Raw genomic sequence first — 24,889 nt, forward strand, 5'->3', positions numbered from 1 at the left:
CTGGAACACACTGCCAGAGAGAGCAGTGGAAGCAGAGTCACTGACGGCATTGAAGAAATGAGTAAATGAGCACGAATCTCTGAGGCACAGAGGGCTACGGGCCAAGTGCTGGGAGATGGGGTAAGTACAGATGGGTGCCCACTGTTCAGTGCCCACATAGTGGGCCGAATGGCCTGCTTCCATGCTGTACCATTCTATAAACTACGCCCAAACTGAGGAGGCAGTTGAGAGTTCTTTCCTTGAAGGGTGTTAGATTTTTAACAACAATCTCGTTGAATTTGCACTTGTGTAGCATCTGTTACATGGGAAACCTTGCCAAAGTGCTTCACAGGACACACAGAAGGTGATAATGCTAACAAAATAAAATCTGGAATCCCGATGTGAAAACAGACAATGTTGGAAATACTCAGCAGGTCAGGCAGCGTCTGAGGAGAGAGAAACAGGGCTAATGCGTCTGCTCATTGACCTTTCATCAGGCAGAGAAACATCTGTCACAGCCATTGGAATTTATTACATCCCTGGCCTTTTCCAGATCCACTGAAACGGTGACCCTTCCTCTCCCCACAGATGCTGCCTGACGTGCTGAGTGGTTACAGTAGTGCCTGTTTTTATTTAAGGAGATGGAGATGAGTGACCAATGTCCTGCTCGAGGAGGATTTTAAAGGGAGAGGTCTAGAAAATTGGGAAAGTTAGGGAGGGAGTTCCAGAGCTTGGGGCCCAGGCAGCTGAAGGCATGGTTGTCAGTGGCACAGCGATGGGAATGGGCGATGGTTGGGATGCTGGAATTGGAGGAATGCCGGGATTTACGGGTGGAGGTTAAAATTCCAGGTTACAATGAGAAGGGACGGAAAGAGTGGGAGTGGGAACAGCAAAGTACTCCTGTGATTGTCCAGAGGGACATGTGTAATCCAGGGACTTGCCTTCTGATCTTGCAGGTCTGTTGACGGAAATTCAGTGCAAGTCAAAGCGACTGCGGAAATGTCCCTCACTGCCCCCCGAGCCACTGGGGAGAGAGAGCGTGGACGGGCTGGATTCCAAGCAAGTGACGTCCACCACCAAGCACACCAAAGTAAACCCGCTCTCGCTTTCTTTTCGAGTGACACAGGGGGGCTATATCTTCCCATACACGTAGTCCTGATTTTAAAGTGGGGTGTGGGTGGGGAGGAGCAGGTGGTGCGGTGTGTTACACCATGGGGGGGGTGGGATCTGAGGTGGGGGAAGTTGGGGGTGGGGTAGGGAAGAGCAGGAGGAGAGGAGTGGAGGGGGGAGAGAGGGACCAGGGGTTGGGGAGTTTGCAGTGGGGTTTAATGGGGTGGAGATCGGGCAGTGGGGGAGGGATTGGTGGGGAGGGGGGGTAACAGGGTGGGTGAGGGATGGATTGGGGAGTTGGGGAGCGTAGTGGAGGGAGTGGGTTGTAGGGGAGGAGTGGTGGGGTCAGATGTTCCTGTCTATTGTCACAGGCAAACATACACCAGGATAACTGCCGTTTGCAGCCGCAGCACAGTACATTGCAAGATGAGGAAAACATAACATAAATTATACATAATTTACACACAAAATAAACAAGATAACCTTAATGACACTAGTGCAAGATTGAGAGAGAGAGAAAATCTAGTCCGAGGCAGTGTTGGGGTTTTTCAGGTGGGTTCAAGAACCTGCCGGCAGTGGGATAGAAGCTGTTGTTGAACCGTGAGGTGTGGGGTCTTCTGGCTCCTGTACCTCCTGCCTGATGGCAGCATCGAAAAGAGGGCACGGCCCGGATGGTGGGGGTCCCTGATGATGGACGTCGCCTTCCTGACACATCGCCTCTTGTAGATATTCCTCGACGGTGGGGAGAGCTGTACCCGCGGTGGAACTGGCTGGGCCCCACCACTCCCTGTGGGATTGAAGGTGCGAGGAGGGTGGACGGGCAGGGTCTGGGGAGGTGGGGAAAGGTTGGTGGATGAGGGGGAGGAGTGGGAAAATGGGGATGGGAAGTCATGGGGTGGGATAGGGGGAGGTGGGAGGAACGTGGATCAAGGTGAGATCTGATCACAGTGGATACCAGCCCCGAGAACACAGGAACCCCAGAGTCAGAACAATGCCGCTCACTGCAAGGAAAGATCCCATGACCTAACATCCCACCCCCTGATGGTCGGGAATTCGGCAACAGGAGGCAGCAATCATGGGGTAGACCCAATATTTCCTGGGCACAGGCCAATGGTCGAGGACACTGGGTGAAGTCACCATTTAATGCCAAACCTGACACTGACACATGGGCCGTGTTTGTGAGCTACTCCCAATGGTCCATGGACACAGGAGGAGGCCATTCTGTCACTCAAGACTGTTCCACCCATCACTGAGACCATGGACGAGCCCTGTCCAAACTCCACCCACCCAGATGGACAAAGTATCCCTGAATATCTGGTTTGACAAAAAGCTTCCGATCTAATGTTTGTGACTATTTGTTTGACATCTACTGCTATACACACCTTCTATTGTGAAAACATCATTTTTATCTATTATCCACTGTTATTTATGATGCCTAATTTTATCGCAAAGTCTGTTTAAAGCAGAGGCATCGGGAGTTACTGGATGAAACCTGAACCATGATAGTGGAGGTGGTGTCTAAACCCAGCAATCAACCTCCTTTAGTCAGACATCGGGGAGGGAAGCTCTGGTGGTGGGAGCTTTGAGAACCTAACTACTTCCTTTGATGGTGTGTCCGTCCCAAACCCACAACCTCTCCCTCCTGGAAGGACAATAGGTGATAAGAACACCGATCCCTGCCAGCCCCCTTCACCCTGATTTGAAATCTATCGCCAGTCCTTCTCCGTCACTGGGTCTAAATCCTGGAACTCCCACGCCAACATCGCTGTGGGAGCACCTTCACCAGAAGGACCGCTGTTGTTCACACTAGCGGCTCACCCCCACATTCTCGAGGGCAGTGGGTAATGGTGATCTTACCAACCACGCCTTTGCATTATTGGAAAGCTCACTTCTGCCACATGAGCGATACATCTCATGTCATCTACCCTGATTACTGAGCACAGGACTTAGGTTCCTGAGGTTACTTAGGTTACTGAGGTTCCTTAGGTTACTGAGCGCAGGACTTAGGTTCCAAGGGCATTGTAAGATTGATTGTCCAAACTCTCTGACTAAAGATTGAGCTGGGGTTCTGATTGTTCCGATTCTGTCACTTCAGCAGAAAATAGAATTCACCCCAAAGCAACAAGATCTCCTGAGGCACATCCTCGATGCCTTCACCAAGTATCGTGTCCCTCAAGAGCTGACCAAGAAGCTGGTAAGTATTGAAGGGAATGGCCTCTACACATGAATTTGTTTTAGACTCATAGTCACAGAGCTGTACAGGCCCTTCGCCCACAACATCCATGCTAACCTTTTTGCCCACCTACACTAATTCCATTTGCCTGATTTAGGTGAGTGTCCTTCTATGCCTTGCCCATTAGTCTAAATGTCTCTTAAACTCAGTGATTGGATCTGATTCCACCCCTCCCCGGCATCTCCTCTAATGTGTGTCATACAATGGTCACTTGGATTTATGGTTCTGTTGCCACAGAATGGGTGTAGATCAGTTCCACAGAGTTGGAACCATCGGTCATACAACATGGAAACAGGCCCTTCAGCCCATCAAATCCATGTTGACCATCAATACTAATCCCACTTTTTATTCTCGCCACATTGGAATTGGTTTATTATTGTCACTTGTACCGAGGTACAATGAAAAACTTGTCTTGCATACCGATCGTACAGGTCAATTCATTACACAGTGCAGTTATATTGGGTTAATACAGAGTGCATTGAGCTAGTACAGGTAAAAACAATAACGGTACAGAGTAAAGTGTCACAGCTACAGAGAAAGTGCAGTGCAATAAGGTGCAAGGTCACAACAAGGTAGATCGTGAGGTCAGAGTCCATCTCATCGTATAAAGGAACCGTTCAATAGTCTTATCACAGTGGGGTAGAAGCTGTCCTTGAGCCTGGTGATACGTGCCTTTGGGCTCCTGTATCTTCTTCCTGATGGAAGAGGAGAGAAGAGAGAATGTCCCGGGTTGGTGGGGTCTTTGATTACGCTGGCTGCTTCACAAAATAGTGAGAGGTAAAGACAGAATCCAAGGAGGGAAGGCTGGTGTTTGTGATGTGTTGGGCTGTGTCCACAACTCTCTGCTGTTTCTTCTGGTCCTGGGCAGAGCAGTTGCCGTACCACCTACTCACGAGCGGGGCAATTCACAGCAGCCAGTTATCCTACCAACCAGCACATCGCTGGGATGTGGGAGGGAACCTCTACCAGCTGTGTCACATGCCGCCCTCGGGGAGGCTGGGGTAGGGACTGTACCAGGTGGTCCTCTCTGGGTCTACAGGTTGAACCGTTCGAGTCCCATCTCTGAGCGAGCCACTGCTGTGATGCTCTGACAGCTCTTTGTGCATTTCTCCAGCTGCAGCAGCGATGCAGTCCCGAGGAAAACTTCCTGCTCCTCACTGAAACAGCGACCAGTCATGTCCAACTGCTGGTGGAATTCACCAAGAAACTGCCAGGTGAGTGACTCTGCTTCTGGCTCCATTTATCGAAAGTTAAAGTCGAGTTTATTGTCACGTGCACAAGTCCATGTGTGCACAAGTGCAATGAAAAACTTACCCGCAGCAGCATCACAGGCACAGGGCCTCAGGTAAGCAGAATTCACAAGAGAAACATTAATTAAACACCAATTATACAAAATTATACAAGAAAGAACACAATTAGTACAAGAAAAAAACAAAGCCCATTGTAGTGCAAAGTCGGTCCCAGTGTTGTTCTACTGATGTAGTGATTAGGGTTGTTACCTCGTCGGTTTCAGAACGGAATGGTTGAAGGGAAGTAGCTGTTCCCGACCCTGGTGGTGTGGGACTTCAGACTTCTGTACCTCCTACCCGATGGGAGCTGTGAGAAGATGGCATGGCCCGGATGGTGGGGATCTTTGATGATGGATGTTGCCTTCCTGAGGCAGTGCCTCCTGTAGATACTACCGATGGTGGGGAGGGATGTGCCCATGATGTATTGGGCTGAGTCCACTACTCTCTGCAGCTTCTTACGTTCCTGCGCATTCAAATTGCCGTCCCAGATCATGATGCAACCAGTACATCTTTCAACAGTACATCTGCAGAAGTTTTTTTGAATGTTCAGTGACGAGCCACCCTCCTTGACCTTCTAAGAAAGTAAAGATGCTGGCGCGCCTTCCTTGTGATTGCATCTGTGTGCTGGGCCCAAGACAGGTCGTCCAATATGTTAACACCCAGGCATTTAAAGCTGCTGACTCTCTCCACCGCCGATCCCCCAACTTAGACTGGTACATGTTCACCATCCTTCCCCTTCCTGAGGTCAACAATCAGCTCTTTAGTTTTACTGACCTTATCCTTATAATTTTTCCTTCGGGATGACAAGCTCTTCTGTGATCACCACCCCCTCCTCCTTCCCTCGCTGTGCTGGATGTTGCTTGGCTGGCAATCCAGAGCATGGACAACTGAGACTTCAATGTGGGTTCAATTCCACCATGTCACATGGGGAATTCAGATTCAATGATGAAGTAAATTTGGAATTAATGATAAATCCAGAGCCCGAAATTTCTCGCCCAGTAAGGTGACCACGTCATGCTATGCTTTATTATCTTATAATTCTGGCCTTGATGTCTGCAGAATGCATGAAGCTGTGCTTTGATCTGGACCTCGTATGGATAAGGGTCACTTATATGGGAACAAGTGTCCCTGTTACACAGGTTCCTGTTCTGCTAACATCACTGCTGTACCACGATACCAGTGATGGAGCAGATTCCCTGGTCACATCTACAGAACTGGGCAGACCCTGAGGGGGTCAAATTTCAGACACCCAGAATTCAAATTTTCACACAGAGTTGTACAGCACCGAAACCGTCCCTTTGGCCCATCACATCCATGCTATCCTTTTTGCTCATCTACACTGATCCCATCTGCCTACATTAGGTCCAAGTCCATCTGCCCTGCCTAGTTAAGTATCTAAGTGACTCTTAAAGGTAGTGACTGGTGACTCCACCGTTCACTTGCCGAAATTTAAGAGGTAAGTCAGCTAATTGTTAGTTAATAGGTGATTAGCTCATTATCAGCAGCTCATAAAAAGAAGTTAGGGTTAGGCAGAGTTGTCATTTGGAGCAGCCATTTTGAGAGGGGCTGCTGCCTAGTCAAAGTGCTACTGGCTGTCTATGTGTGGGCTTTGGTGACTACCAGGCTTCATTGAGGAGAGTGGGCAATGGTAGGAGAGGAGAGGGGAGGTTCTTATTCCTTTTTTTTCTGTGTCTTGATTTTCCCTCAAAGCTTTTTAGTCACGGCAGGTGAGCTCAGACCCGTGTCATGCTCCTTCTGTGCAATGTGGGAACTCAGGGAGGCTGCCAGTGTCCCTGATGACTACGTGTGCCAGAAATGTGTCTAGCTGCAGTTCCTGACAAACTGCATGTCAGCACTGGAGCTGTGTGTGGATTCACTTTAGAGCATACATGATGCTGAGAATGTTGTGGATTGCATATTTAGTGAGTTGGTCACACTGCAGTTTAAAGGCCTAGGGAAAGTTAGGGAATGGGTGACTAGCAGGAAGGTAGTGCAGGAGTCCCCTGTGGTCATCTCCCTCCAAAACAGATATACCGCTTTGGATACTGCTGGGGAAGATAGGTCATCAGGGGAAGGCAGCAGTAGCCAGGATCATGGCACCGTGAGTGGCTCTGCTGCACAGGAGGGCAGGAAAAAGTGACAGAGCTCTAGTGGTCAGGGATTCCATGGTAAGAGGAATAGACAGGAGCTTCTGTGGCCGCAAACGAGACTCCCAGTTGGTGTGTCGCCTCCCAGGTCCAAGGGTCAGGGATGCTCGGAGCGGCTGCAGGGCATTCTGGAAGGGGAGGGTGAACAGCCAGTTGTCTTGGTGCATGTAGGTACCAATGATACAGGAAAGAAGTGGGATGAGGCCCTACAAGCTGAATTTAGGGAGCTAGGAGATAGATTAGAGAGTAGGACCTCAAAGGTAATAACGTCAGGATCACTACCTGTGCCACATGCCAGTCAGAGTAGGAACAGCAGCAGAGTTAATGTGAACATGTGGCTTGAGCAGTGGGGCAGGAGGGAGGGTTTCTGATTCCTAGGGCATTGGAACCGGTTCTGGGGAGGTGGGACCAGTACAAACTGGATGGTCTACACCTGGGCAGGAGTGGGATCAATGTCCTGGGGGATTGTTTGTAGTGCTGTTGGGGAGGGTTTGAACTAATATGGCAGGGGGATGGGAATCCATGCAGAAAGACAGAGGGAAGCAAAGCAGAGACCAGAGGAAAAGTTAGAAAAAAGTAAGAGTGGAGAACAGAAAAGTCAAACGCAAAGGACACAAAGGTTACCGGATTCTAAAAACACAATGAGCGTAAGGGCACTTTACCTGAATGCCCATAGTATTCGAAACAAGGTCAGTGAACTTGTGGCACAAGTCCGTACAAAGGGGTGTGATTTAGTGGCCATTACAGAAATGTGGTTGCAGGGTGGAGATGAGTGGGAATTAAATATCCAAAGGTATGAGGTAATACGGAAGGACAAGCAGGAAGGTAGGGGAGGTGGGGTAGTGATCTTAGTTAAGGCTGAGATCAGGGTGATAGTGAGAGCTGATATGAGATCTAACGAGCAGAATGTTGAGTCCATCTGGGTAGAGATTGGGAATAGTAAAGGGAAACAATCACTGGTGGGAGTTGTCTCTAGGCCACTGAATAATAACATTGCAGTGGCACGGGCAATAAACCAAGAAATATCTGATGCATGTGAATGACCTGGATGAAAATGTTCATTGGTGGGTTAGCAAGTTTGCAGATGATACGAAGATTGGTGGTGCTGTGGATAGTGTAGGAGACTGCCAAAGGATACAGCGGAATGTAGATCAGTTGCAGATCTGGGCTGAGAAATGGCAGATGGAGTTCAACCTGGCCAAATGTGAAATGTTGCACCTTGGGAGATCAAATGTAAAGAGACAGCACACTGTTAATGGCAGGACCCTTAACAGTGTTGATCTGCAGAGGGATCTTGGGGTTCAAGTCCATAGCTCCCTGAAAGTGGCTGCACAGGTCAATAGGGTGATAAAGAAGGTGTACGGCATGCTTGCCTTCATTAGTCGAGGCACTGAGTTCAAGAGTCAGGAGTTATGCTGCAGCTTTAATTAGGCCACATCTGGAGTATTACATTCAGTTCTGGTCGCCCTATTATAGGAAGGGTGTGGAGGCTTTGGAGAGGGTGCAGAGGAGGTTCACCAGGCTGCTGCCTGGATTAGAGGGAATGTGCTATGAGGAGAGGTTAGACAAACTTGGGTTGCTTTGTCTGGAATGGTGGAGGCTGAGGGGAGACCTGATGAAGCTCTATCAGATTATGAGAGGCATAGATAGACAGCCAGTATATTTTCCTCAGGGTTGAAATGTCTAATACCAGAGGGCATGCATTTGAGGTGATAGGGGGCATGTTCAAAGGGGATGTGTGGGGCAAGTGGTGGGTGCCTGGAATGCGCTGCCTGGGGTGGTGCTGGAGGCAAATACGATAGGGGCATTCAAGAAGCTCTTAGACAGGCACATGGATGTGAGGGAAATGGTAGGATAAGGACATTGTGTAGGCAGAAAGGATTAGTTTAGTTGGGCATTTTATTACCAACTGGTTCAGCACAACATTGTGGGCTGAAGGCCTGTTCCTATGCTGTACTGTTCTATGTAAGAATGGAATGGCAGTTGTCATGGGGAACTTTAACTTCTACATGGATTGGGCGAATCAAGTAGGTCGAGGCAGTCCTGAGGAAGACTTCATAGCATGCATCAGTGATAACTTTCTTGAACAGTATGTTAGTGAACCTACAAGGAAAAATGCTATCTTAGATCTGGTCCTGTGCAATGAGACAGGTAAAATTAATGATCTTGTAGTTAGGGATCCTCTTGGAAAGAGTGATCATAGTATGATTGAATTTCTCATACAAATGGAAGGTGCAATAGTTTGATCTAAAACCAGTGTATTATGCCTAAACAAGGGAGGCTACAACGGGAGGAGTTGGCTAGCGTAGACTGGGAACACTGGCTGTCTGGTAGGACAGTGAAAGACTTTCAAAGAGATTTTTAACGGTGCTCAACAAAAGTATATTCCAGTTAAAACCAAGGACAGTGAGGGTGGGGAGAGCCAGGAAGTAAAAAGGCATCAAGCTAAAAGCTCATGCACACAAAGTCACCAAAAGTAGTGGGAAACTGGAAGATTAGGAAAACTCTAAAAAGCAGTAAAGAACCACTAAGCAAGCAATAAGGAAAGGGAAGATAGATTATGAAAGTAAACTAGCACAAAATATAAAAACATATGGTAAAAGTTTTTATAATTATATAAAGTGGAAAAGAGTGGCTAAAGCGAATGTAGGTCCCTTGGAAGGTGAGAAGGGGGGATTAATATTGGGTAATGTGGAAATGGCCGAGGCCTTGAATGACTATTTCATGTCGGTCTTCACAGTGAAGGACATGTCCAACATGTGTAGAGATGTTATGGATGCGATGGGAGGTGAGGACCTCGATACAATCACTGTCACTAAAGAGGCAGTGATGAGCAAACTAGTGTGCATATAGGTAGACAAGTCCCCTGGTCCTGATGGGATGCATCCCAGGGTACTGAAAGAAATGGCAGAAGTTTTAGAGGTGTTTGTGATTTAATAAAATTCTCTGGACTCCGGGCAGGTCCCAGCAGATTGGAAGACAGTGACTGTCACGTCACTGTGTGGGCAGCACGGTAGTGTAGTGGTTAGCGTAACGCTATTACAGCACCAGTGACCTGGGTTCAATTCCGGCCACTGTCTGTAAGGAGTTTGAACGTTCTCCCTGTGTCTGCATGGGTTTCCTCCAGGTGCTCCGGTTTCCTCCCACATTCCAAAGACATACAGGTTTGGAAGTTGTGGGCATGCTATGTTGGCGCCGGAAGCGTGGCGACACTTGCAGGCTGCCTCCCAGAACACTCTACGCAAAAGAAATATTTCACTGTTTTGATGTACATGTGACTAATAAAGATGTGTCTTATTTTTTTTAAAGAAAGGATGTAGGCAAAAGGCAGGTAATTATAGGCCAATTAGCTTAATGTCTGCAGTCAAGAAAATGCTTGAAGCTATTATTAAGGAAGAAATAGCGAGACACCTGGATAGAAACGGTTCCATCAGGCACAGACAACATGGACTCAGGAAGGGCAGGTCCTGTTTGACAAACTTACTGCAGTTCGTTGAGGATATGAGTGCAGTGGATAGAGGGGAACAGGTGGATGTTGTATACTTGGATTTCCAGAAGACATTCAATAATGTGCCACACAAAAGACTTGTCCATAAGGTAAGGATGCACGGAGTTGGGGGTAATGTATTAGTATGGACAGAGGATTGGTTAACCAATAGAAGGCAGAGAGTTGGGATAAATAGGTGTTTCTCTGGTTGGCAATCAGTGGTGAGCGGGGAGCCGCAGGGGTTGGTACTGGGCCTGCAACTGTCCAGGATATACATTAACAATTTGGAAGAGGGGACCAAGTGTAGCGTATCTCAGTTTGCTGATGACATTAAATTGAGTGGAAAAGTAAATTGTGCAGAGTCTGCAGAGAGATGTAGATAGGTTAAGTGAGTGGGCAAGGGTCTGGCAGATGGAGTACAATGCTGGTATATGTGAGGTCATCCACTTTGGAAGGAAAAGTAGAAGATCAGATTATTATTTAAACGGTGAAAGATTGCAGCATGCTGTTGTGCAGAAGGATTTGGGAGAGCTTGTGCATGAATCACAAAATGTTGGTTTGCAGGTGCAACAGGTTATCAAGAAGACAAATGGAATATTGACCTTCATTGCTGGAGGGATTGAATTTAAGAGCAGGGAGGTTGTGCTGCAACTGTACAGGGTACTGGTGAGGCCGCACCTGGAGTACTGTGTGCAGTTCTGGTCTCCTTACTTGAGGAAAGATGTACTGGCTTTGGAGGTGGTGCAGAGGAGGTTCACCAGGTTAATTCTAGAGATGAGGGGGTTAGCCTATGAGGAGAGACTGAGTCGCCTGGATGACTCGCTGGAATTGAGAAGAGTGAGAGGGGATCTTATAGAAACATATAAAATTATGAAAGGGATAGATAAGATAGAGGCAGGAAGGTTGTTTCCACTGGTAGGTGAGACTAGAACTAGGGGACATAGCCTCAAGATTTGGGAAGTAGATTTAGGACGGAGATGAGGAGAAACTGCTTTTCCCAGAGAGTAGTGAATCTGTGGAATTCTCTGCCAGGGAAGCAGTAGAGGCTACCTCATTAAATATATTTAAGACACAGTTAGATTTTTGCATAGTAGGGGAATTAAGGGCTCTGGGGAAAAGGCAGGTTGGTGGATCTGAGTCCACGGCCAGATCAGCCATGATCTTATTGAATGGCAGAGCAGGCTGGACGGGCCGGATGGCCTCCTCCTGCTCCTGTTTCTTGTGTTCCTCTGGCAGTGTGCTCCAGATATCAACCACATACAGCACGGTAACAGGCCCTTCTGGCCCAACAAACCCATCCTGCCCAATTACATTTGTGGGGGGGGGGGAGAATTTTACCCCCTCAGATCCCCTTTAAAACTCCTTTCCCTCGCCTTAAATCCATACCCTCTTGGTTTTGGTACCCCTACCATGGGGTGTATGAGTGCAATGGAAGTCCTGGTTCCACTATTGGACGGGATCCCTGCCAAGACCTGGCAAGTCCAGTGGTGTTTGGATGAACTTCAACAACTGCTTCCACACACAAAACCTTCACTAGCAGAAGGTCCAAAGGTGTTTCATTGATGCAACACTGGACACGGAAGAGATCGGAGCTGCTGACCAGAAGCTGGGTCAAGGGGGAGGGCTTTTGGAAGGCTTATGAAGGGGGAGGTAATGAATTTTAAAGGAGTGATTCCTTTGCTTCAGACCTTGACAGGGGAAGACACGGCCACCAGTAGTGGACAGAGATGGGCAATGGAGACCTCTAGAGGGGTTCACCTGGTGGAGTTTAGAGTAGGGGCAGGCACAGTCAAAGCATGGAAACAGGCTCTTCAGCCCAACTTGTCCCTGCCCACCAAGAGGCTTAACTGAGCTACTATTTGCCTGCATTTGGCCCACATCCCTGTAAACATTCCCCATTCATGTAACTGTCCAAATATCCTTAAATGTTGTAATTGTACCCACCTGTACTACTTCCCCGACTGCTCGTTCCACATACCCACCACCCTCTGCGTGAAAGAGTTGCCTTTCAGGTTCTTTCTATGGATAGGTTTGAAAACAAAGAAAAATTTTAAAATGTCATCAAAAGGATCCGTGGGAAGTTTTCGGCACTTTGGTAGCAACTGCCTGCTCCAGCCAAACACAATGCACTCATCATTCACCTCGTCAACCACTGGATCCCCGAGTGATTTTACTGCAAGGAATCCAGTGAATGTGCAGGTGAATAAATCAGAACTAACTGTCGTCCTGATCAGTGGATATTGCACAAAGAAGTGAGACAGATGTGCATGACACTGCCTCTACTCTCTGTAGGCTTCCAGATGTTGGACCACGAGGATCAAATTGCCTTGCTAAAAGGTTCAGCAGTGGAAGCCATGTTTCTTCGCTCTGCCCAGATATTCAGCAGGAAGATCCCATGTCAACAAAGTGAGCTGCTGGAAGATCGAATCCGACACAGTGGTGAGTACAGAATGCCACTTCACTGATGTAACAGTGCAAGGAACCTTGACCAGTGCCGTCTCTTAGTGGCTACAGTACATCACACTGTGGGAGGGATGGTACCATGGGAGCATCGTACTGGGGGAGGGCCACATTGTGGGAGGGCGGTACTGTACTCAACAGCTCACAGTGTTCACATTTTTCATAAATCACCATGTTTTGTGATTTAAATTGACCTGTGTAGAGTATATTCCTTCCGATAATGAAAAATGATTTTGATAGTAACTTATGCAAAATAAAATCGATTCACTAAAAAAAAAGGGTTGGTATTGTGGGAGGGGCAGTACTGAGGGAGGGTCTCACTGTGGGAGCGCTGTACTGGGGAGGGTCACACCGTGGGAGGGGCAGTACTGAGGGAGGGTCTCACTGTGGGAGTGCTGTACTGAGGGAGGGTCACTGTGGGAGGGGCAGTACTGAGGGAGGGTCACACTGTGGGAGGGGTGGTACTGGGGGAGGGTCACACTGTGGGAGGGGTGGTACTGAGGGAGGGTCTCACTGTGGGAGCGCTGTACTGGGGAGGGTCACACCGTGGGAGGGGTGGTACTGGGGTAGGAAAACATTGTTCGATGTAATGTCTTTCAGACGAGACATAAACATGTCATGGGATTCTCATGCGAAGTATTCAGCCCTGGTGTTCAACCCAGTGGTCCTTGCTGCCCTGTTGTGTGAGTGGTCTTCTTGGGGGGACCTTGCCTGACATCCACCTATCTCAGACATGGTCCATTAGCTGAGTAATGCCTTGACACAGCCTGGATCTATAAAGCACAAGCCACTGCCCTTGTTTATTTAGGAGGCCTTGTTGATTTAAAAGGTTGAAATAAATAGTCAGTCGGTAGTTTACACTAGTTACCGCCCTGGTTAGCAGTTTAGATGCTGTAAGATGAGATGGATTCATCCACTTAAGTAATTGTGATCTTACAGATACTAACCTTGTTTCCACCTGAATTTGAGAAGCTGTTCTGGATCATTACAGAGGAGCAACGTCACAGGAGATCTGCCAACACACACCCACCACAGTGGCACAGAGAATACAGTCACTTCCTCGCAGCTTCAGAGACCCCGGTTCGATCCCGACCTCGGGTTCTGTCTGTGAGGAGTTTGCATGTTCTCCCTGTGACCCCGTGGGTTTTCTGAGTCCTCAGGTTTCCTCCCAAAAACGTGTGGGTCAGTGGGTTAATTGGCTGCTGTAAATTGCCCCTAGTGTGTGGGTTAGGAGTAGAATCTTGGGGGGAGTTGATGGGATCAGTGTGAATGGACGGTTAAGGTTTGGCATAGACTCAATTGACTGAAGGGCCTGTTTTCATGCTGTCTGTTGGTTTGGTACAATTCTGACGGGAAAATGCCACAGGCACTGATGGAGTTATTTTACCTGCAGGGAGAGGTACAGACTGGTGTAGCACAGTCCCCACTGACAGGTGTTAGACTGGACATTAATATTCATAATCAGCAAACATTTGATCAGCCTCAATCACATTATTCAATATTTTTTCCTAAAAATGTATTTATATTCATAAAATTTGACTATTTATCCCAGGATATCCATACGTCACCATGCACAGTACAAGGTATATTGTGCCATAAGCTTAAAGATTTACACCATATCAACACAACATGTATTTTTCACGTACATTCCATGAACAGTATGTCCAAGGGTTTTACACAGGACCCAGCTCTGTGTTCAGTGGCAGGAGCCTAGGCTGTTGTCCTCCTCCAGAGAGCCTTGAGGTGACTGCACTAAGCTTCAGTGCCCCTCAGCATACTCCTGCACCCTGGAAGGTGCCCGTCAGCAGCTCTGAGATGGTTCCTGCACTGGGAGAGCAGCAAGGTTCACTTGTGTCTGTCACCAAGTTCTCCTGCCAGGCACGTTGTTTTCAGTCTGGGGTGTCCACTGTGCAGCAGGTAGTGCTGCTTCGTCACAGCTCCAGTGACTCATGTTCTTATCTTGACCTCAAGGCACTGTCTGTGTGGAGCTTGCACGTTCTCCCTGTGACTGGGTGAGTTTCCTCCCTGGGTGCTCCGGTTTCCTCCAACATCCCAACAACATACAGGTTGTTGGGTTAATTGGCTGCTGTAAATTGCCCCCAGTGTGTGGGTGGGAGTTGACGGGAATGTGGGGAGAATAAAATGGGATCAGTGTTAATGGGTGTTTGATGGTTGGTACAGACTTGATGGGCTGAAGGGCCTGTGTCCGCACTGTATGACTCCAAGAGTACTACCTGCTGCTACTTTCGGGTCGGTGTAAAAATGAAATGCCTGGTTCACTGTCTCTTGGAAGAGATTGGCAGTCCCTGCCCAGCCTGGTCTCTGGCTCCCGGTCCACACCCACCTGATTCACTCTCATTTGACCCATGGAGCCACCCAGCTGGCGGGCAGTTAGGGCTGGTAGAGTGCTCCTAGCTTGCTAGTGACCTCCTCACCCTGAGACCGAATTAAAATGAAAGTCCCTCGGTCAGGTTGGAACCATATCTGATAAAATCCTGAGGTTAAGGATACAGAAGAGTGGTGTATTCTTGGAGTGGATGTGGCCTTAATGTTAGAGCTAGTCTTTTCTAGAGCTAGAAATTAAAATGGCATCCTGGGAGAAATGATGAGATGAGATTTCTTTATTAGTCCCACGTATATCAAAACACACAGTGAAATGCATCTTTTTGTGTAGAGTGTTGTCTGTTGTGACTCTACTGTTGTGTCTCTCTACACTGTTGTGTAGAGAGCCCCCAAGTGTCACCAGGCTTCCGGCGCCAACACAGCATGCCCACAACTTCCTAACTCGTACGTCTTTGGAATGTGGGAGGAAACCGGAGCACCCGGAGGAAACCCACGCAGACACGGGGAGAACATATAAACTCCTTACAGACGGTGGCTGGAATTGAACCTGGGTCGCTGGCACTGTAATAGCGTTACACTAACTGCTACACCACCATGCTGCCCCATACATGAAATATGAAACACTCTCCCACACACAGCAGTGGAAGCTTAGTAAGTTTAACCTGAGATCAGCTGGGATATGTAAGGGTTCCACAGGCTGAATAACCTTCTGTGCTATGTGCCTGAGTGATTACAAGGTACAGGTACACCACTATCATTGATAGCCCTCTTTCCATGTTCCCTGAAATCTCATCAAACACCGTTCTGTGGAAAACCTTGGGCGTTCTCCACATATTTCACATCCAGCCCATTTCTCTCTGATCTCACAGTGACAGTGCTGACCAAATTATGGCTCTTTCTCGAGCAGTTCTGTGCTTTACTGACCCGCTGAGGTTATATCTGCACCTTCAAACAGGCCGGATGTGAACTGTATCTTCTATAGTTGCAAACCAGGTCACAGGGAAGATAAATATTTAAGTGCATGGTATTGTCCTCATTGTGCCATTTGTACCTGTGTTTCTGGCAGAGGATGAGGTATCAGCTGTTAGACTGGGATTAGATTTCCTCTTTCACTGTGCTTCACATTGGTGCTCCAGAGTACCAGGTCACTGAAAAAGCGGTGAAGTGATTGTGGTCACCTGTTCAACCACCCAGGTAGACTGGGTATAGGTGGAGGTTGAGAGTGATTCTGAGGCACTTAATGAGACAGAGTTAAAACTGGGATTAAATTTGTTTACCCTCTAGTTAAAATATTACTCAACTCAATCAATCAACTCATTGTCAGCCTCTGTCACATCAGAAACCAGCCTCCCCTCCATGGGCTCTGTCTACACTTCTCACTGCATTGGTAAAGCAGCCAACATAATCAAAGACCCCACCCGCCCTGGATATTCTCTCTTCTCCCCCCTCCTATCAGGCAGAAGATACAAAAGCCTGAAAGCAGGTAGCACCGGGCTCAAGTACAGCTTCTATCCTGCTGTTATAAGACTATTGAATGGTCCCCTAGTACGGTCAGATGGACTCTTGACCTCACAATCTACCTCATCATGGCCCATGCACCTTATTGTCTGCCTGCACTGCACTTTCTCTGTAACTGTGACACTTTATTCTGCGTTCTGTTATTGTTTTCCCTTGTACTACCTCAATGCACTGACATGATGAAATGATCTGTATGGATGGCATGCAAAACAAAGTTTTTCACTCTACTTCAGTACATGTGACAACAATGAACTAATTTACCAATGCCCCAAACTTTCAGATTGAATGGTTCAATTTCTAAAAATATTTTGTGGGAGAATAACACATTTTTAAAGTTTCTTTCCACCCCTCCCACAGTGTGACCCTCCCTCAGTACCTCCCCTCCCACAGTGTGACCCTTCCTCAGTTCCGCCCGTCCCACAGTGTGACCCTCCCTCAGTTCCGCCCGTCCCACAGTGTGACCCTCCCTCAGTACCGCCCCTCCCACAGTGTGACCCTCCCTCAGTTCCGCCCGTCCCACAGTGTGACCCTCCCTCAGTTCCGCCCCTCCCACAGTGTGACCCTCCCTCAGTTCCGCCCGTCCCACAGTGTGACCCTCCCTCAGTACCGCCCCTCCCACAGTGTGACCCTCCCTCAGTTCCGCCCGTCCCACAGTGTGACCCTCCCTCAGTTCCGCCCGTCCCACAGTGTGACCCTCCCTCAGTACCGCCCCTCCCACAGTGTGACCCTCCCTCAGTTCCGCCCCTCCCACAGTGTGACCCTCCCTCAGTTCCGCCCCTCCGTGTGATGCTCCATCAGTACTGCACCAGGATCTTTTTCTAACCCACAATATTCACACCACCTTCTGTCAGTTTCCAACGTCTGCCTGTCCCTCTATCGTTAAGCAGCAGTGCCACAGACAACAGCTGCATTGTCCTCTGCTGTTGATTCAATAGCTCCCCCAGGTATAAAGGGCAGATAATTCTGATTTGGACATTGAAAGTCTAAATATCATTGGTCCCATTGTCGGGCAGTGGCAGTCTAGGTGTGATAACTGGGAGATTGGTGCCTGAAGGCCTTCACTTTGTCACCTATCAACTTTTAATTTAAGGGCATTCTCATGGATAATTCATCTGTGTCTTGGATTATAATGCAGAGCATAATGAATTCTTAATACTCTGTGAAATGATTGGCCTGTGTCTGATGCTGCCCTTTCTACAGAAGGCTTTATTCACATGGAGATGTGGGATAACACAGAGGGCAATGTTTTTTTGTACCCTAGCCCGGTCTCTAATAGTGATGGATAAAACGTCTGATGTATGCTGAGCAGATAATTTTGCATTGATATCCACGTCATCTCGAGGAATGGGGGACTTGAAAGGTTCTCAAAACACTGACCTTTCATCTGTCACTTGTCTCCTCAATCAGACACAGCATTCCATAAACTGCTCTCCTGCCAAATTCACCCTTCAGTTACCTGATCTCAAGTACACTGGATTAATCTGCCTACACTTCTCACTGCCTGGGGAAAACAGCCAGGATAATCAAAGACCCCTCCCACCCTGGACATTCTCTCTTCTCCCCCCTCCCATCAGGCAGAAGATACAAAAACCTGAAAGCACGTAGCACCAGGCTCAAGGACAGCTTCTATCCCACTGTTATAAGACTATTGAACGGTCCCCTAGTATGACAAAGTAGACTCTTGATCTCACAATCTACCTCATTATGGCCTTGCACCTTATTGTTCACCTGCACTGCACTTTCTCTCTGGCTGAGACACAAGAGACTCAGCAGATGCCCGAATTTGGAACAACACACACTAAATGCTGGAGGAACTCAGCAGGTCAGGCAGCATCCATGGAGGGAAATAAACAGTCGACGTTTCGGGCCGAGACCCTTCATCGGGACTGGAAAGGAAGAGGGCAGAAGCCAGAATAAGAAGGTGGGAGGGGGGAGGGAGGAGCACACGCAGGCAGGGGATGGGTGAGTTCAGGTGAGAGGGGGAAGGTAGGTGGGAGGGGAAGATGTAATAAGCTGCGAGGTGACAGGTAGGAGAGGCAAAGGGCTGAAGAAGAAGGAATCCGGTGGGAGAGGGCAGTGGACCATGGAATAAAGGGAAGACAAAGGGAGGGGAGGGAGAAAAAGAAGGGGAGGGGTTAGCAGAAGTTCGAGAAATCGATGTTGAGGCCGTCAGGTTGGAGACTCCCAAGGCGGAATATGAGGTGTTGTTCCTCCAACCTGTGCCTGGCCTCAACGTGGCAGTAGAGGAGGTCGTGGACAGACATGTCAGTGTGGGAGTGGGATGTGGAATTGGTGTCTGGCCGCCAGGAGATCCTGGCTGTTGCAGCGGACGGAGCAAAAGTGCTCAATGAAGTGGTTACCCGATCTGCGTCGGGTCTCACCGGTGTGGGGAATGCCGCACCGGATGCAATAAATGACTCCCTCAGACTCTCAGGCGAAGCACTGCCTCACCTGGAAGGACTGTCTGGGGCCCTGAATGGTGGTGAAGGAGGAGGTGTAGAGACAGGTGTAGCACTTGGTGCGGTTGCAGGGATAAGTGCCAGAGGGGTGATCGGTGGGGAGGGACGAGTGGACAAGGGAGTCGTGGAGAGAGCGATCCCTACAGAAAGCGGAGAGTGGGGGGGAGGGGAAGATGTGCCTGGTGGTAGGATCCTGTTGGAGGTGGCGGAAGTTCTCTGGCTTCTGCCCTCTTCCTTTTCGGTCCTGATGAAGGGTCTTGACCTGAAACGTCGACTGTTTATTTCCCTCCATGGATGCTGCCTGACCTGCGGAGTTCCTCCAGCACTTTTTGTGTATTGCTGCAGATTCCAGCATCTGCGGAATTTCTTGTGTCTCAGGCAGCATTTTGCCTGTTTCTCTCTGTAGCTGTTACATTTTATTCTGCATTCTGTTATTATTTTCCCTCGTACTACCTCAATGCACTGTGTAATGAATTGATCTGTACAAACGGTGTGCAAGACAAGTTTTTCACCGTACCTCGGTACAAGTGACAATAATAGACCAATATCAACGTTATCTCAAAGTCTGGATAGTCGTACGATCAACAGCAGGAATCAGAGGAAATTGTTTTGTAATTACTCTAACATCTGGGTGTCAGGTACGGTTGTGTCGGGGTTGTTACTGAACTGGTAGCCACCCTCCTGGACATCAGTTTAAAGAATTCGCGCTGAAGATATCATCCATTTTAATCCCCGTACGTTGAAGGGAGAAGCAGTGCCATCTGCTGGTCTCCAGGCTGCACTACAGGAGTTTCAGATCAGATGATGTCCCTCACCTCCTACAACCCTCCCAGATCCCTGCCCTCCTGTAGTTCTGCCCTCTTCTACATCCCCCAACTCAATCACTCTGCTGTTGGCAGTTCCAGACCAGGTGAGGGGTCTCAAGCGAAAATGTTGACAGCCCATTTCCCTCCACAGATGCTGCCTGACCCACTGAGTTCCTCCAGCAGTTCGTTTCTTACTGGAGGGGTTTCATGTTGGATTCATTGTGGCTTTAAGAGACCATTCAGCACCTCAGCCTTCTCCCACCCCACTGCCCATGTCCCTCTATTCCTCTCTCCCTTGCGTGTTTATCCAGCTTCTATGTCAATCCCTCCAGCAGTTCACCTCAGCTCTTCCCTGTGGGATTGAGATCCACTATCCCAAGAACCTGGGCAAGGAAAATGCTCTAATGTTACCGACTGGATTCATTATTTGGATCTGAGGTTTATGGCTCCAATTTGGTCTCAATCAGGAATTCTTGAATTTCCTATGTTTAAACCTGCTTATAAAGTATTCCCTTCTGGGATCACAGAATCATGTTACAGCTCAGGAAGAGGCCGTTCAGCCCATCGAGTCCATGCCAACCCTAGAAGAATATCCCCTTGGTTCCATTCCCCCTGTTCCTTCCCCATGGCCCTGCAAATTGTTCTGTCATTTGATGCTCTGTTCCCCATTGAAAGCCCCTTCACCTGCTCTGGGCGTGAGTCCCAGGTCAACAGGTAGAGGGTGACAGGGAGTCACTCCAGATTGATGACGTGTTATGGCCTTAGAGTTGCATTGGTGCAAACCGAGCTGCAGAAATGTGATGAAAGAATTCTGCTTAATGCAGCCATGTATATGGGAGACTGCAGTATATCTGGGAGAGGGAAGTGATGAGGCCACTGTGCTGGATCTTAGCAAGGTCACCAAAAGCTTGGGCAATGAGTGATGTTTTAAGGAGAGTATTTTTTTTAGAATAGGCAGTGGTGCAGCAGGTAGTGCGGCTACCGTACAGCTCCAGAGACCCGGGTTTGATCCTGACCTCCAACACTGTCTCCCTGTGGGTTTCCCCCGGGTGCTCCGGTTTCCTCTCACATCCCAAAGGTGGTGAGCTGATGAGTTAACTGGCTGCTGTTAATTGCCACTTGTGTGTGGGTGAGGGGTAGAATCTGGGGTAGTTAATGGGGTTACGAGGGAACGGATTGCAGGGTGAGGGGAAGGGGGAATGGGACTGACAGGATTATTCTACTGCGAGCTAGAATGAACCCAAAGGGCTGAATGATCTCTCCGAGCATCACAATGAGTGAGAGGTGGTGAGATCTGGGGAGGCAATGGGAAAAGTCAAGGCCCAGTACCTGAAGGTACGGAGGTCAACTCCAGGGGCAGTAAACTGGGAGCCAGGACTGCAGGAGGGCAGATCTGGGAGGGCTGGAGGTGGTGAGGGACATCAGGAGGGGAGAAGCCATGGAGGACTTGAAAACAAGGCGACCATTTTAAAACCAGACCTTTGTTGGCAGTCAGTCCTGGTCAGAAATTCCCCTCAATACCTTCCTTTGACAGTACTGCCCCTCCCTCAGTACTGCCTCTCCCACAGTGTGACCCTCCCTCAGTACTGCCCCTCCCACAGGTGACCCTCCATCAGCACTGACCCTCCCTCAGTACCGCCCTTCCTATGGTGTGAAGTATTTTTTGAGGGAATACTTTTGAAGGAAATTATTTTGCTTCAGTTTATCTCACTTGCATATTATGAAGCCAGAATTAATTACTCAGTAAGTGAGGTGGTTGTAATGTGTGATGGTCTGTGTTTGACAGGCATCGCTGAGGAATATATCACACCCATGTTTAACTTCTACCGGAGCATTGGGGAGCTGAAGATGACACAGGAGGAATATAGTCTTCTCACTGCCATCACCATTCTCTCCCCAGGTGAGGACTGCTCTCGGCCATAGTCAGTGTCCGTTATAAAACACAGGACACAGAACAGGCCCTTCGGCCCACCACGTCTGTGCCGAACATGATGCCGAATTAAACTAAATCCTTTCTGCCTGCACATGGTCCGTATCCCTCCATCCCCTGCCTGTTCATGTGTCTGGCTAACACCTCTATTGTATCTGCCTCCACCAGCACCCCAGCACAGCATTACCCACCACTATCACTACGTACACCTACCACTCTCTGTTTACATGTATAAAACTTGCCCCATACATCTCCTTTAAACTCCCCCCCCCACCCCCCCACCACCTTAAATGCATGTCCTCTAGTATTTGACATTTCTACCCTGGGAGAAAGGTTCTGAATATCTACCCGCCCTCTGCCTCTCAATATTACAAACTTCAGTTGGGTTTCCCCTCAGCCTCCAAGTTTGTTGGGTTGTTTTCTCTCTCTATTGCTCATTCCTACCTACTCTTGAACACTCCTTGTAGCTCATGCCCTCTAATCCAGGCAGCATGCTGGTGAACTAGCCTCTCCAAAGCCTCCACACCCTTTCTGTAATGGGGCGACCAGAACTGCACAGAATACTCCAGCTGCCGCCCGACTAAAGTTTTATACAGCTGTAACATGACTTTCTGCCTTGATGCTCCGACTGATGAAGACAATTGTGCCATACGCCACTTTTACCACCCTGTCTACTTGCGTGGCCACTAGTTCTCCCAGAGTTTCACAACTCTCCACTTTATCTGCACGTCTCTGTTGAGCCAATTGTGTCTCTGGAGGGGTCACAGTTTCGTCTCGGAATCAGGGACCAAGTCTCGGTTACGGTCACCCGTGCAAGGTCTGGATAACGTGTCTGCCCTTGGGTGTGGAGGGGAAGAGGAGCAGTGGGCAGAGTGAGGCGAGGGGAAGAGAAACCTCCCCGAGTGTGTTGTGATGGAACCCTGTGGGGCACATAGTGTGGTGTGTGTACAGTGTACTGGGGCACATGGTGTGTGTACAGGAGTATCTGAAGTGCACAAGTGTATGAAAATCACCCGTTGCCAAATTAGCTTCTTCCAATGTGTTGTTTAGATGTGAGCATTGCCTTCATTGCTGAGTTTTAATTGAGAAGCTGGGGTGGGCTGCTGCCTTAAACTCTGCTGATATCAGGCATGGGAACCTGGTGTCTGAAATCTCTCCCTCTGATGCCAGTTCCCTGCCCAATAATCTCCCCATCTGACATTCAGAAATCGTGCCTAATTATTCACATTTCACAACACAGAGCTGGAGGTCACGTCTGTGCTCCACAGAAAGGTTATGGACCAAGGCCATAGAATCCCCCACACAGGACCTTCAGACCAGCTTTGACGACAGCACAGAACAGCTCTGTCCTCGTCAACTCTGCTCCTCCTTGCAGAGGGTCGGGGGTCACCATTGACAGTGGAACATTACCCCTTTGAAAAGGACAAAAGACTTTGTGAAACATTGGTTCATTCATAACTGCACAGGACAGTGCTTGAAAAATGTTTGCCAATATATTAGCCTTTTGAAACACTTACTTCAAGGGTTTAATCCCTTCATCAGACTGTTTCACTGGAGGGGACTGAGGTGGACAATGCAAGACGTTCAACTCTCACTTCTGCTCTAACATTTTTTCAAGTCTATTGACACGGGCAGACATACCCAGTGTATAAATGCCATGAAAATTAGCTTTTTATAGCAGCAGCAGCACAGGACATTACAAACATACAAATTATACATAACTTACATCTGCACAAAATAAACAACATGAGTGCAAGACAGAGAGCAGAAAGGAAATGTACTCCAAAGTAGTGTGAGGGTTTTTCAGGTTGGGTCGAGAACCTGCCGGCAGTGGGGAAGAAGCTGTTGTTGAACCTTTAGGTGTGGGTCTTCAGGGTCCTGTACCTCCTGCCTGATGGCAGCATTGAGAAGAGGGCACGGTCCGGATGGTGGGGGTCCCTGATGATGGATGTCACCTTCCTGAGACATCACCTCTTGTATGTGTCCTCGATGGTGAGGAGAGTTGTACCCGTGGTGGAACTGGCTGAGTCTCACTACTCTCTGTAGCCTCTTGTGCTCTTGTGTTCCTGAGCACTGGCGTTTCCACATCAGGCCCTGATGCAACCAGTCAGAATGCTGCCCACTGTACACGTTTGTCAGAGTCTTCAATGACATGCCGAATCTCCCTAAACTTCTAAAACTGAAACTTCTATAAATTCGCTGATGACACCACTGTTGGCAGAATCCCAGATGACGATGAGGCGGTGTACAGAAGTGAGATAGATCGGCTGGTTGAGTGGTGTTGCAACAACAACCTTGCATTTAATGTCAGCAAGACCAAGGAACTGATTGTGGACTTCAGGAAGGGGAAGTCAGGAGAACACACACCAGTCCTCACTGAGGGGTCAGCGGTGGAAAGGGTGAGCAGCTTCAAGTTCTGTGTGTCAACATCTCAGAGGATCTATCTCAGGCCCAACAGATTGATACAATCACGAAGAAGGCACGCCAGCGGCTCTACTTCATTAGGAGTTTAAGGAAATTCGGTATGTCACAAAGCACTCTTGCAAATTTCTACAGATGTATGGTGGAGAGCATTCTGACTGGTACAGAGGCTCCAGTGCTCAGCATTGAAAGAGGCTGCAGAGGGTTGTAGACTCAGCCAGCTCCATCATGGGACACAACCCTCTCCGCCTTCAAGGATATCTTCAAGAGCCTGGCTTGTTTTATCAGAGCATTGGTTTACAAAGGCCTAGCCTTTAATAGGTGTACAGAGGAGCAGCAGCACCAGAGCTGACCCATCCTACAAAGAATTCGAGCACCCATTCACCATATCACAGCAGTGAGTCACAGTCTTGGAAATAAGCCCTTTCGGCTCACTGAGTCTGTACTAGCCCATTTACGCTGGTTTCATTTTATTCTCCTCACATTCACATCAACTCCCCCTGGATTCTACCCCTCACCCACACACCAGGGCCAATTAACCACCACCTGCAGGTTCCCCTCCAAGTCACACACCATCCTGGCTTGGAAATGTATGGCTGTTCCTTCATCGTCCTAGGGTTCAAGTGGTGGACTCTTCACCAGAAGAACTGTAGCTGTGGCCAATTAACCCACAAATCATTGGGATGTGGGAGGAAACCGGAGCACCG

The 24,889-nt window shown here is 48.6% G+C and overlaps 1 protein-coding gene across 9 annotated transcripts in view; it reads left to right on the plus strand.

Moving 5' to 3' along the window:
* The window catches only part of nr1h4 (nuclear receptor subfamily 1, group H, member 4), a 68,635-nt gene that overhangs the window by 42,376 nt on the left and 1,370 nt on the right, over positions 1 to 24,889 (plus strand). For 7 of the 9 annotated variants that reach the window (XM_052030180.1, XM_052030181.1, XM_052030182.1 and 4 more), the window contains 5 exons: positions 936 to 1,069; positions 3,185 to 3,283; positions 4,437 to 4,536; positions 12,538 to 12,684; positions 21,618 to 21,731. In XM_052030180.1, the coding sequence (XP_051886140.1) occupies positions 936 to 1,069; positions 3,185 to 3,283; positions 4,437 to 4,536; positions 12,538 to 12,684; positions 21,618 to 21,731 (594 nt within the window). The remainder of the gene's footprint in view (positions 1 to 935; positions 1,070 to 3,184; positions 3,284 to 4,436; positions 4,537 to 12,537; positions 12,685 to 21,617; positions 21,732 to 24,889) is intronic. The other 2 variants (XM_052030183.1, XM_052030188.1) reach the window with 2 other exon arrangements.

Source organism: Pristis pectinata, chromosome 15 (assembly GCF_009764475.1).
Source record: "Pristis pectinata isolate sPriPec2 chromosome 15, sPriPec2.1.pri, whole genome shotgun sequence".
In the NCBI taxonomy this organism is placed as follows: Eukaryota; Metazoa; Chordata; class Chondrichthyes; order Rhinopristiformes; family Pristidae; genus Pristis; species Pristis pectinata.